The sequence below is a fragment of the Thalassophryne amazonica genome, chromosome 23, assembly GCF_902500255.1.
Source record: "Thalassophryne amazonica chromosome 23, fThaAma1.1, whole genome shotgun sequence".
Lineage (NCBI taxonomy): Eukaryota > Metazoa > Chordata > Actinopteri > Batrachoidiformes > Batrachoididae > Thalassophryne > Thalassophryne amazonica.
This window is the reverse complement of record NC_047125.1, coordinates 35,246,893-35,258,435: the sequence shown is the minus strand read 5'-3', so window position 1 is coordinate 35,258,435 and position 11,543 is coordinate 35,246,893. Positions and strand designations below refer to the sequence as shown.

The following is an 11,543-nucleotide window of genomic DNA, read 5'->3' as shown; positions in this document are numbered from 1 at the left end:
ACCAAACGGCAAGTGTCAGCTGACCCCGGTTTCTCCGTGATTGAAGCCCCCCCTCCCACACACACACAGGCCACTCGGCTGTTATGACACAGATTTCACTCCGGCATCTTTCTGCTGTCAGTTACACTCCTAGCCACGCCCTCCTGGAGTCACCTGACAGTCTCACCTGGATCTGAGGTGCTTCTCTTTTTGCTCTTTTATCAACACTCTTTTATTTGTCAAAAATAAATAAACTAATAAAATAAAATGAAATGAAATAATGCAGTGAAAAACAGAACTTACTGACAGAGAAAAAAAATTCCACAATAAAAGCTTCTGTTTTCCAGCATGCACCCGGAGCTTCTCGCTGAGCCGTCCGTCAGTAAACTGCGTCCCGAGTCAGTCAGGACGTGTCTGTGTGCAGCGAGGATGGAGGAACGGCCCTATAAAGGACTCAACGCCGTGATGTCACGCATTCCCACCGCCGTCACCCCCGGTGACGGGACGGCAGCGCACTCAGACTTGGCGTGCCCAATCACGTGTGCAAAACCGCCAACAAACCCCAAAGTCACACTTCAAAGGTCAAAGGTCACACGATTCAAATTATTGTGTGACCCGTTAACTCTGAGCTTTAACGTGAAGAAAAAAACCCTGACTGTGACATCATAAAGACCAATAATGAAACATCCTGTAAACATGAAAAGTTTTAAGAGAAGTCAAACGGCTCCATGTTTGCTCGCATGATGGGTTGTTGGTGCTCACTCTGTTTGCATGAACGCACAAACGTAAACTTATATTATTTCATTAACTCACAATCACCTAATGAACACAAAGCTTTTGCTCGGTTACCTCAGTGGGTTAGCTACATGCTAATTTGTCAAGATGGGTGGCTAGGCTAGTTAGCTACTAACAGACTGTAAACTACATCAATCTGGTTTTGCTGTGTCCTCCAGTAAATCCAGATTCGATTTAAACTGGATAATGTAACATGCTTAGCTAATATGTTAGTCACAGCAGCGTCAATGTGAGTTAGCAGGTCAAGGTTCACCAATGTTGCGCCAACACAGCAGAGCTAAAAATAATTGATTTAAAAAGCCTATTTCAGAGCTGATTTAGAGTTGGTCCAGAACCAAATTTAGTCTGAACAAGAACAGGTTTAAAGTGGTTTCAGAACTAGTTCAGAGGTGGTCTACAGTGGTTTCTATTCTGATTCAGAACAGGTTTAATGTGGTTTCTGAGCTGGATTAGAATGGGTTTATAGTTGGTTTAAAGTGGATTCTGAGCTGGGTTAGAATAGGTTTCAAACTGGTTTAAAGTGGATTCTGAGTTGATGTTGAACAGATTTAAAGTGGTTTCTGAGCTGGATTAGAACAGGTTTAAAGTGGTTTCTGAGATGGGTTAGAATAGGTTTATTTATTTATTTATTTCAAGCTGGTTTAAAGTTAATTCTGAGCTGGAGTAGAACAAATTTAACGTGGTTTCTGAGCTGGAGTAGAACAAATTTAACGTGGTTTCTGAACTGGAGAAGAACAGGTTTGAAGTGGTTTCTGAGCTGGGTTACAATGGGTTTCGAGCTGGTTTAAAGTGGTTTCTTCGCTGGATTAGAACGGGTTTAAAGTGGTTTCTGAGCTGGGTTACAATGGGTTTCGAGCTGGTTTAAAGTGGTTTCTGAGCTGGGTTAGAATGGGTTTAAAGTGGTTTCTGAGCTGGATTAGAACAGGTTTGAAGTGGTTTCTGAGCTGGGTTACAATGGGTTTCGAACTGGTTTAAAGTGGTTTCTGAGCTGTATTATAACTGATTTGGAGGTCTCCCCTCTGAGGGGCTGTCACTTGGTCCCGGTCAGACCCTGTTGGACTCTGAGGCAGTTCTGAGCGGCTGTTTGTTCTGGGGTCTGATTCCTAGATGCGGTGATGACGCACGGGTCTCGTTTCTGAAACCAGACAGATGATAATCTGGGCAAATGTTCGCTGCTCCGCTGTCTCGCTCTCTCTGTCTGGTGATGGACATCTGTGACCCCTGACCTCAGGCGTCCCACCCCCTTGTAAAGCGTTGCCGTGGTGACATGATGGCCATTGACAAGTATGTTCTGTGAAAAGGGGCGTGGCTCAGCAGTTTCACATGGCCTTAATGACAGATGTGCTACAGTGGGAGGAGTCTGACGTCAGTGGCACATTTCAATTTGTCTGTGCCAAAGTGTAGAAGAAGAAGAAGAAAAAAAAAAAAACATCTTCAGTAGCCCAACAAGAAAACATCAGCGAGAATTGAGTCCAGAGCACGGACATATCCTCTGCTGGGCTCAGTTTCTGTCTGCGTTTCCTCAGTGTCACATGACATGATGCTGGCGGAGTCCTGAAGCTTGATTGCAGACTTCAGTCTCATCCAGGTCCAGAGTAACTGACTGACCTGCACGGGTCAACCAGGGTCAGGGGATCAAATAGGATCAGGGGGACAGATGTAGACTTTGTGTTTACACATGGCTGCTGGTCATCACTAGGCAACCAGCCATCTTCCTCCCAAACTCCCTCCACAAATCAGCACCGACGTCACAGCACAGTGTGTGTGTGTGTGTGTGTGTGTGTGTGAGACAGAAAAGTAATTCTTCACATTAATTATTCACACATTTTCCAATCATTCTGCAGAATTCTGTTTTTTAATAAACACTTGAATTAGGATTTTTCTCTGGTTTTGTGCATTTTTAGAAGTAATTAAAGTTACTCCAAATGGGTTCAACATATTCAGCAGACTTCTTAGAGTAAAAGTCACATGACACAGTAACAACCAATCACATTTTCTCTGCATATAAATTAAGGCCACCTGCTGATAGGATGATTCCTCTCCCAGGTTCAAGGTCAAAATGACATGATCGGGCGTGATGTCAGCTCAGAGGTTTGGTTTATTTTAACCAGTTTCAGAATAAAATCTGATAGCCAATTGCTTTTATTTTGAAGCACATTCAGGAAGTGCAAGGTCAGTTTCCAGACATCCAGATCAGATCGAGAATCTGAGCAGAAGGCCTTTGTGACATTATTAGAGGAGACACTTTACCCCTGCCTGCGGTTACCATGGTAACCTCAGGCAGACCTGTCAGAGTGAATTATGAGTTTATTCCTGAAAAGCAGCCCCCCCCCCTTTTTAAAAATGAATAATCCCACTGATACAGTTTCTACTTTTCAGTCATTTATTGACGTTACATAGCAAAACATTTGGAATTACTGCCAAGAAGGTGGAGCCCAAGCAGTCACGACCCCTGACCTCTTGGCCCATGTTGCAGGCAGAGGGGTCACCAGGGTCGTCAGTCGTCACAGTAACGGACACAAGAACAGAGCTTTAGTTGATCTTGGGGTGGCGGAAGTCCCGGCCAGCAAATTTGGCCTTCTCCCCGAGCTCCTCCTCAATCCTGGAGGTCACAGTAAGAAGGTCAGAGGTCAGGACAGCAGTCCGTGTTTAAACAAAATGGCATCCATTTATTTTGAAAACCAATCTGATAGGATCTGCTCACCTCATTAACTGGTTGTATTTGGCCAGACGCTCTGACCTGCAGGGGGCGCCAGTCTTAATCTGAGAGAAAGAGTGAGGTGAGACAAGGCTGTGCAGCTCTACCTGTCTGTCTGTCCAACTGTCTGTCCACTCACCTGTCCAGTGCAGAGTCCAACCACCAGGTCTGAGATGAAGGTGTCCTCCGTCTCCCCGGATCGATGACTCACCATCACACCCCAGCCGCTGCTCTGAGCCAGCTTGCACCTGATGTCAAGATGGGAAAAAAAAACAAACAAACAAATAAACCATCTGAACTTTGACCCCAGCCAATCAGTGAGGCTGCCGGCTGACATACGCCTGGATGGACTCTGTGACCGAGCCGATCTGGTTGACTTTGAGCAGCAGACAGTTGCAGGCCTTCTTGTCCACTGCCTGCTGAATCCGCTTTGGATTGGTCACAGTCAGGTCGTCTCCCACAATCTGATTGATAAACACAGTGACCAATCAGACGTTTGGTCACAACTCAACGATCGGACAGAGACCTCACAGACAAACTTAAAGCATACAGAAGTTTCTCACCTGGATGTCAACAGAAGATGTGAATTTAGACCAGTGATCCCAGTCATCCTGGTCAAAGGGATCCTCAATGGACTGGACTGAAGAGACAACACCAGATTTTAAAGTCAAGTTTCTCAAAAAATATTAACCCAGGACAAGAACACCTCTCAAAGCCGTCTTTAAGCGGGAGATGGGGGGGGGGGGGGGGGGGGGGGGGGGGTAGTTCTGGAAGTCTAAGCCGTCTTTAAGCGGATAACGGGGAGTAGTTATGGAAGACTAAGCCATCTTTAAGCGGATAACGGGGAGTAGTTATGGAAGACTAAGCCATCTTTAAGCGGATAACGGGGAGTAGTTATGGAAGTCTAAGCCATCTTTAAGCGGATAACGGGGAGTAGTTATGGAAGACTAAGCCATCTTTAAGCATGAAATGGGGCGGTAGTTCTGGAAGTCTAAGCCATCTTTAAGCAGGAAATGGGGGGGGGTAGTTCTGGAAGTCTAAGCCATCTTTAAGCGGATAACGGGGAGTAGTTATGGAAGACTAAGCCATCTTTAAGCGGATAACGGGGAGTAGTTATGGAAGACTAAGCCATCTTTAAGCGGATAACGGGGAGTAGTTATGGAAGTCTAAGCCATCTTTAAGCAGGAAATGGGGGGGGGTAGTTCTGGAAGTCTAAGCCATCTTTAAGCGGATAACGGGGAGTAGTTATGGAAGACTAAGCCATCTTTAAGCAGGAAATGGGGGGGGGTAGTTCTGGAAGTCTAAGCCATCTTTAAGCGGATAACGGGGAGTAGTTATGGAAGACTAAGCCATCTTTAAGCGGATAACGGGGAGTAGTTATGGAAGACTAAGCCATCTTTAAGCGGATAACGGGGAGTAGTTATGGAAGTCTAAGCCATCTTTAAGCGGATAACGGGGAGTAGTTATGGAAGACTAAGCCATCTTTAAGCATGAAATGGGGGGGGTAGTTCTGGAAGTCTAAGCCATCTTTAAGCAGATAACAGGGAGTAGTTATGGAAGTCTAAGCCATCTTTAAGCGGATAACGGGGAGTAGTTATGGAAGACTAAGCCATCTTTAAGCATGAAATGGGGGGGGGGTAGTTCTGGAAGTCTAAGCCATCTTTAAGCAGGAAATGGGGGGGGGTAGTTCTGGAAGTCTAAGCCATCTTTAAGCGGATAACGGGGAGTAGTTATGGAAGACTAAGCCATCTTTAAGCAGGAAATGGGGGGGGTAGTTATGGAAGACTAAGTCATCTTTAAGCAGGAAATGGGGGGGGGGGTAGTTCTGGAAGTCTAAGCCATCTTTAAGCGGATAATGGGGAGTAGTTATGGAAGTCTAAGCCATCTTTAAGCAGGAAATGGGGGGGGTAGTTATGGAAGACTAAGTCATCTTTAAGCAGGAAATGGGGGGGGGTAGTTCTGGAAGTCTAAGCCATCTTTAAGCGGATAATGGGGAGTAGTTATGGAAGTCTAAGCCATCTTTAAGCGGATAACGGGGAGTAGTTATGGAAGACTAAGCCATCTTTAAGCGGATAATGGGGAGTAGTTATGGAAGTCTAAGCCATCTTTAAGCGGATAACGGGGAGTAGTTATGGAAGACTAAGCCATCTTTAAGCATGAAATGGGGGGGGGGGTAGTTCTGGAAGTCTAAGCCATCTTTAAGCGGATAACGGGGAGTAGTTATGGAAGACTAAGCCATCTTTAAGCATGAAATGGGGGGGGGGTAGTTCTGGAAGTCTAAGCCATCTTTTAGCAGGAAATGGGGGGGTAGTTCTGGAAGTCTAAGCCATCTTTAAGCAGGAAATGGGGGGGGTAGTTCTGGAAGTCTAAGCCATCTTTAAGCAGGAAATGGGGGGGGTAGTTATGGAAGTCTAAGCCATCTTTAAGCGGATAACGGGGAGTAGTTATGGAAGACTAAGCCATCTTTAAGCAGGAAATGGGGGGGGTAGTTCTGGAAGTCTAAGCCATCTTTAAGCAGGAAATGGGGGGAGGGGTAGTTCTGGAAGTCTAAGCCATCTTTAAGCAGGAAATGGGGGGAGGGGGGTAGTTCTGGAAGTCTAAGCCATCTTTAAGCAGGTTACCGGGGTAATTTTTAATGAAGTCGCGATACAGGTCTCCTAGCTTCTCTCCAGTGATGTGTCTGGATGGATCATCAGGCGATTTGAAGTCCAGGTCGTACTTCCCGTTGCAGAAGAACTCTGAAGCAGCCACATCCATCCCGATGATGATCTTGTCGGGATAACCCGCCTTCTCAATGGCAGACTTCAGCAGATCCAATGCTACAGTGAAATTGTGGCATTTTGGTTTAGTCCCTTGACAACTTCAAGTAGTGCTGCAGTCTTTTGGGACGTTTCTCACCTTCATTGTTCTCCAGGATGTTTGGGGCAAAGCCGCCTTCATCTCCCACGTTGGTGGCGTCTTTTCCGTATTTGCCTTTGATCACATTCTTCAGGTTGTGATAGACCTGAATACAGATGCATAGTCAGAACTGGGTCCTTAGAACAAAGCAGGACAGGTTCTGTTAGTGTGGTACCTCAGCACCGATCCTCATGGCCTCATGGAAGTTGGAGGCACCTACAGGCAGAATCATGAACTCCTGCATAGCCAGTTTGTTGCCAGCATGACTTCCTCCGTTAATCACGTTAAACGCCTGCAGATCAAAACAAAACCTCTTTAAAACCCCTTAGCTAGCAACATTAGCTTACTGGTTACTGATGGTGTAGTAGCTAGCCAAGCACTAATCAGGCTAACTCGTTAGCTGAAATCACCATGTTTTGTTTTGGGTTTTTTGCTACCTTAGCCACAAATGGTTTGCCGAAGTTTAGGCTGGAAAAAAAGGCTTGAAAGATTTAAAGTCCTCCAACTCACGGGGACAGGAAGTATGACGTCTTTGTGGCCGGCAAGGTCGGCAATGTGGCGATAAAGAGGGACACCTTTTTCTGCTGCTCCCGCCTTACAGACAGCCAGAGACACACCCAGGATGGCGTTAGCACCAAACTGAGCTATGGAGAGGACAGACTAGTGAGACAGATGTCTGAGAGACATGAGACATGTCAGTGAGACAGGCGTCAGATCCTTACATTTGTTCTCGGTGCCGTCCAGCTCCAGCATGAACTTGTCAATCTTTTCTTGCTCGACGACGCTGAATTTCTAACAGTTTGTGAAATTCAAAGTTTTTAAAAGAAGGAAAAGATCAAATTCTTTTCCTGGAACTCACTGAAAGAGTCATACCTTCTCAATCAGCTTGGGTGCGATGTCCTTGTTCACATGGTCCACAGCTTTCAAAGTCCCTGGAGACAAACAAACCTTTCAGTGACACTCTGGAGAATCAAACCTGTCGACCTCGTGCTGCTTTAGTCCCACCTTTGCCGAGGTAGCGGGCTTTATCTCCATCACGCAGCTCCAGAGCTTCATGGACTCCAGTGGACGCGCCGCTGGGAACCGCTGCCCGGAAAAGTCCTGAGAGATGAGGAGAGAAAGACAAGAGTTTGCCAACCTGTTTGCTACACGTTTCTTGAAGCTAGGCTAGACTAGCAATGATCCAGGTTTACTATGGACCTACAGCTGAGGAGAACCTGGAGCCTCACAGTAGATTTGGACACAGATTACAATAAATATTAACCTTAAACACAAAGATATTTTGGAAGACATTAGCTAAAGAACAGGTCTGCTAACCTTTGTTGGTCAAAAGGTCCACTTCCACAGTGGGATTTCCTCTGGAGTCCAGGATCTCACGGGCATGAATCTTACAGATGGACATCCTGACCGATGGAGAAGACAAGAAGGAGATTAGGAAAACTAAAATAGTCTGCGGACCTGGTCTCAGAACCAGGCCACGTCCTGGATACAACCACCTAGTCTGCCCAGGTCAAGTGTGGGCGTGTCCTTGACCTTCTCATGGTCAAAGTGTTGAAGGTGGTGGTTCCTCACAATGCAAGAGTGTCCTCAAGTCAATGGGTCCCAATCCTGGTCCTCAAAGACTCAGAGCCTGCATGGTTTCCATATCTTCAGACTCTGCTAAGTAAGAGCGAGGACAGACCTCATGAGGGTGTCAGCAGATGCTGGGTCATTAGACCAGGGTTGGACCCGCTGCCCTCAGTAACAGTTTGACACAAAGTCATTCCAGCATGACCCAAAGAGACCCAGTTCTCACCTTAGCTCAGTGGTTAGAGTCAAAGTCCCAGGACCACACAGTACAGGGGGCAGAGCTGACCATCAACCCAGTGGCTTATTTTAGAGGGATTCTGCCTGAACCACTGGCTTTATGACATCAAAAGCTGTTACAGCGCCGCCCTCCTCTGCTGGCGAGTTTGTCCTCTAGTTCCACCAGCGGTACTGGAACTGGTCCGACTCTGCACTGTCACAGGTAGATCATTAACCAGTGACCACCCACATGTCTGACCTGCAGCAGTGACCTGGCTGCTCACCCTGAGCAGGCCCCGCCCACCCCACACCAGCAGCCAATCAGAGGTCCATGCATGATGGGAGGAAAACCCATCCAACTGGAGTGGAACAGAGATTGTCCTCCGTGTGAGTTTGTGTCCTTTAAGGACAGAGTTATAAATATTGCACGTCTTTGACCTTTCAGATGACCTTTCTGCAGAGGTCATGCCTCCTCCTTGGTGTTATCGAGTTACGGCGCTCAAAGTGCATCACGTCTGAAGCTTTAAGACCCACGTGCCTCAGTGTGCGCATGCCTTACTCCAACTGGACTGTAGGTGGCGCTGCAGAACAACTGTCAAGCCTCACACCCGCTTACCATGACATCAATCACAGAGCAAGGTGTAATCAACCACCTGCAGGGGGCGCTATCACAAGGTCAACACTGCTTTCATTAACACTGCAACATTAGCAGCAGCTAGCCTCGTTAGCTACGTACCTCTATTAACACTGCACTATTAGCAGTAGCCTCGTTAGCTACATGCCTTTATTAACACTGCACTATTAGCAGTAGCCTCGTTAGCTACATACCTTTATTAACACCGCACTATTAGCAGTAGCCTCGTTAGCTACATACCTTTATTAACACTGCACTATTAGCAGTAGCCTCGTTAGCTACATACCTTTATTAACACTGCACTATTAGCAGTAGCCTCGTTAGCTACATACCTTTATTAACACTGCACTATTAGCAGTAGCCTCGTTAGCTACATGCCTTTTTTAACACTGCACTATTAGCAGTAGCCTCGTTAGCTACATGCCTTTATTAACACTGCACTATTAGCAGTAGCCTCGTTAGCTACATGCCTTTTTTAACACTGCACTATTAGCAGTAGCCTCGTTAGCTACATGCCTTTATTAACACTGCACTATTAGCAGTAGCCTCGTTTGCTACATACCTTTATTAACACTGCACTATTAGCAGTAGCCTCGTTAGCTACATACCTTTATTAACACCGCACTATTAGCAGTAGCCTCGTTAGCTACATGCCTTTATTAACACTGCACTATTAGCAGCACCATTGCCCTGGAATTGATTAAGTGGTTAGTTAGGGAGTCGTAGACGAGGAGTCTCTCTGGTTTTTGATTCCCTGAACATGTTGCAGCATAAAAACAAAAATGCTGAACTTTCAGTCAAATCTACATTAATCTGACTGAGGGGAGGATTAATTTGCTAATTTGATAAAAAAAAAAATTCACACCTAGAAGCACATTTCAGCACTTCAGATAACTTTGCTAAAGTTTAAACATTTAACAGATCAGACCCCCCCCTTTTATTTATTTATTTTTTGTTAAAGAACGTTCTGTTCACGTGATGTTTTGCACTTCAAGGCCACTGTATCTCAAGAAAACAGACTTAAATGAACAAAAACTAAAGGAGACAAACTTTTCGATTTGACGTTTTTGTTGTTAACGGTGAACTTTATTGTGACGTTTATATCGTCACTTTTCAGCCTTTGATCTCTTTGACCTTGATACTGCAAAAAAAAAAAAGCCAAAACAAACAAAAACCACAACTTTAAACAAAGCCTGAAGACTCTCAAAATAAGATTAAACGCACGAACTAAACGTAAACCAAAGTAAAAAGTTTTACAATTTTTAAAAATGCTGCAAAAAAAGTTCAAACCCGGAAGTGATCCGGAAGATGAAACATTTGGTGGTTTACATATTACAAAAATAAGAAATTCAAAAAGGTTGCGTTTGCACAGTAAAAGGTGCGGTTAAAGTCGGCGGGGTTGTCGTACCTGAGTGTGTCGTTGGGTCTGTGACCGTCTGTCCGTTTGTCTGTCTGTCCGACTGACGCGGAAAGTGTTGACGAGCCGCCTGCGGAGTTTTTATAGACGCTCCCTTATAAGGGCATCGGGCCAAAGCAGGGAGCGTCACGATGGTACGTGACCGGAGGAAAACGCAAAATGGCTAATCTGAAGTTCAGATACTATTATTGTGAAAAAAAATCTAAATCCGTGTAAGGTAAATAAAATAAAATAATAAACATAATAAATAATGGCGAGTGAAGCGTAAACATCAGACCAGAACATGACCCAGTGAAACCAGGAGGATGGAACCCGTGTCACGATTCTGACTCACTAAAGTGAGTAATTAATTATCTCATGACACTTTACACCCTCATTAGTCACTAAAGCCTTATAAATATTACATACTAATAACTGCAAAATAAACACAGTCATAATGATGAGATAGTCGATCTTTACCCACAGGGAGCATTAATACAACATTATCATCAGCATACAGACAAGCAGGAACTGCAGTACCAGGAGTACTGAAGCAGCTTGTTGCAGTATTACAACCCCTGGCAATAATTATGGAATCACCGGCCTCGGAGGATGTTCATTCAGTTGTTTAATTTTGTAGAAAAAAAGCAGATCACAGACATGACACAAAACTAAAGTCATTTCAAATGGCAACTTTCTGGCTTTAAGAAACACTATAAGAAATCAAGAAAAAAGATTGTGGCAGTCAGTAACAGTTACTTTTTTAGACCAAGCAGAGGAAAAAATATGGAATCACTCAATTCTGAGGAAAAAATTATGGAATCACCCTGTAAATTTTCATCCCCAAAACTAACACCTGCATCATATCAGATCTGCTCGTTAGTCTGCATCTAAAAAGGAGTGATCACACCTTGGAGAGCTGTTGCACCAAGTGGACTGACATGAATCATGGCTCCAACACGAGAGATGTCAATTGAAACAAAGGAGAGGATTATCAAACTCTTAAAAGAGAGTAAATCATCACGCAATGTTGCAAAAGATGTTGATTGTTCACAGTCAGCTGTGAACAATACAAACACAATACAACACAATACAATGCGACGCTCCGCCACAGGAAAAACACCTCTGTTGGAAGCCTTAAGGACAAGTTGGAACATGTCCAGCTGATAAACAATTTCTCATATACTCACTCCACTGAAAGCCATCAAAAGCCGCCTGGATTTTACAAATGGTTATCAACACGGAGGTGTTTTTCCTGTGCCGCCGCACCGCGTCGGCTGCGTCCCGACGCGCGGATACGTCCGCACGTCTTTCATTAAAAAAATCTCCTTTAACAGTGGAATATCCAGATAAAATGC

At 45.0% G+C, this 11,543-nt stretch overlaps 1 protein-coding gene across 1 annotated transcript; it reads right to left on the bottom strand.

Moving 5' to 3' along the window:
- Positions 1-3,143: 3,143 nt before the first annotated feature.
- eno3 (enolase 3, (beta, muscle)) lies at positions 3,144-10,320 on the bottom strand. Its single transcript, XM_034164701.1, has 14 exons — positions 10,198-10,320; positions 7,688-7,773; positions 7,376-7,471; positions 7,244-7,302; positions 7,093-7,162; positions 6,881-7,014; positions 6,546-6,662; positions 6,371-6,476; positions 6,094-6,291; positions 4,036-4,112; positions 3,812-3,936; positions 3,612-3,720; positions 3,479-3,537; positions 3,144-3,376 (listed from the first exon to the last, which is right to left on the bottom strand). The coding sequence occupies exons 2-14, from the start codon at positions 7,770-7,772 to the stop codon at positions 3,307-3,309; spliced, it is 1,305 nt and encodes a 434-aa protein (XP_034020592.1). The 5' UTR covers position 7,773; positions 10,198-10,320; the 3' UTR covers positions 3,144-3,306.
- Between the last annotated feature and the right edge of the window lie 1,223 nt (positions 10,321-11,543).

What these genes read in the sequence shown, in the direction of transcription:
- eno3 (XM_034164701.1), bottom strand. Translation starts at nt 7,772, where the DNA reads ATGTCCATCTGTAAGATTCATGCCCGTGAGATCCTGGACTCCAGAGGA. An exon ending in GGACCTTTTGACCAACAAAG is followed by an intron (nt 7,472 to 7,687) that starts GTTAGCAGACCT and finishes CTCATCTCTCAG; the next exon opens with GACTTTTCCGGGCAGCGGTT. An exon ending in AGCCCGCTACCTCGGCAAAG is followed by an intron (nt 7,303 to 7,375) that starts GTGGGACTAAAG and finishes GTTTGTCTCCAG; the next exon opens with GGACTTTGAAAGCTGTGGAC.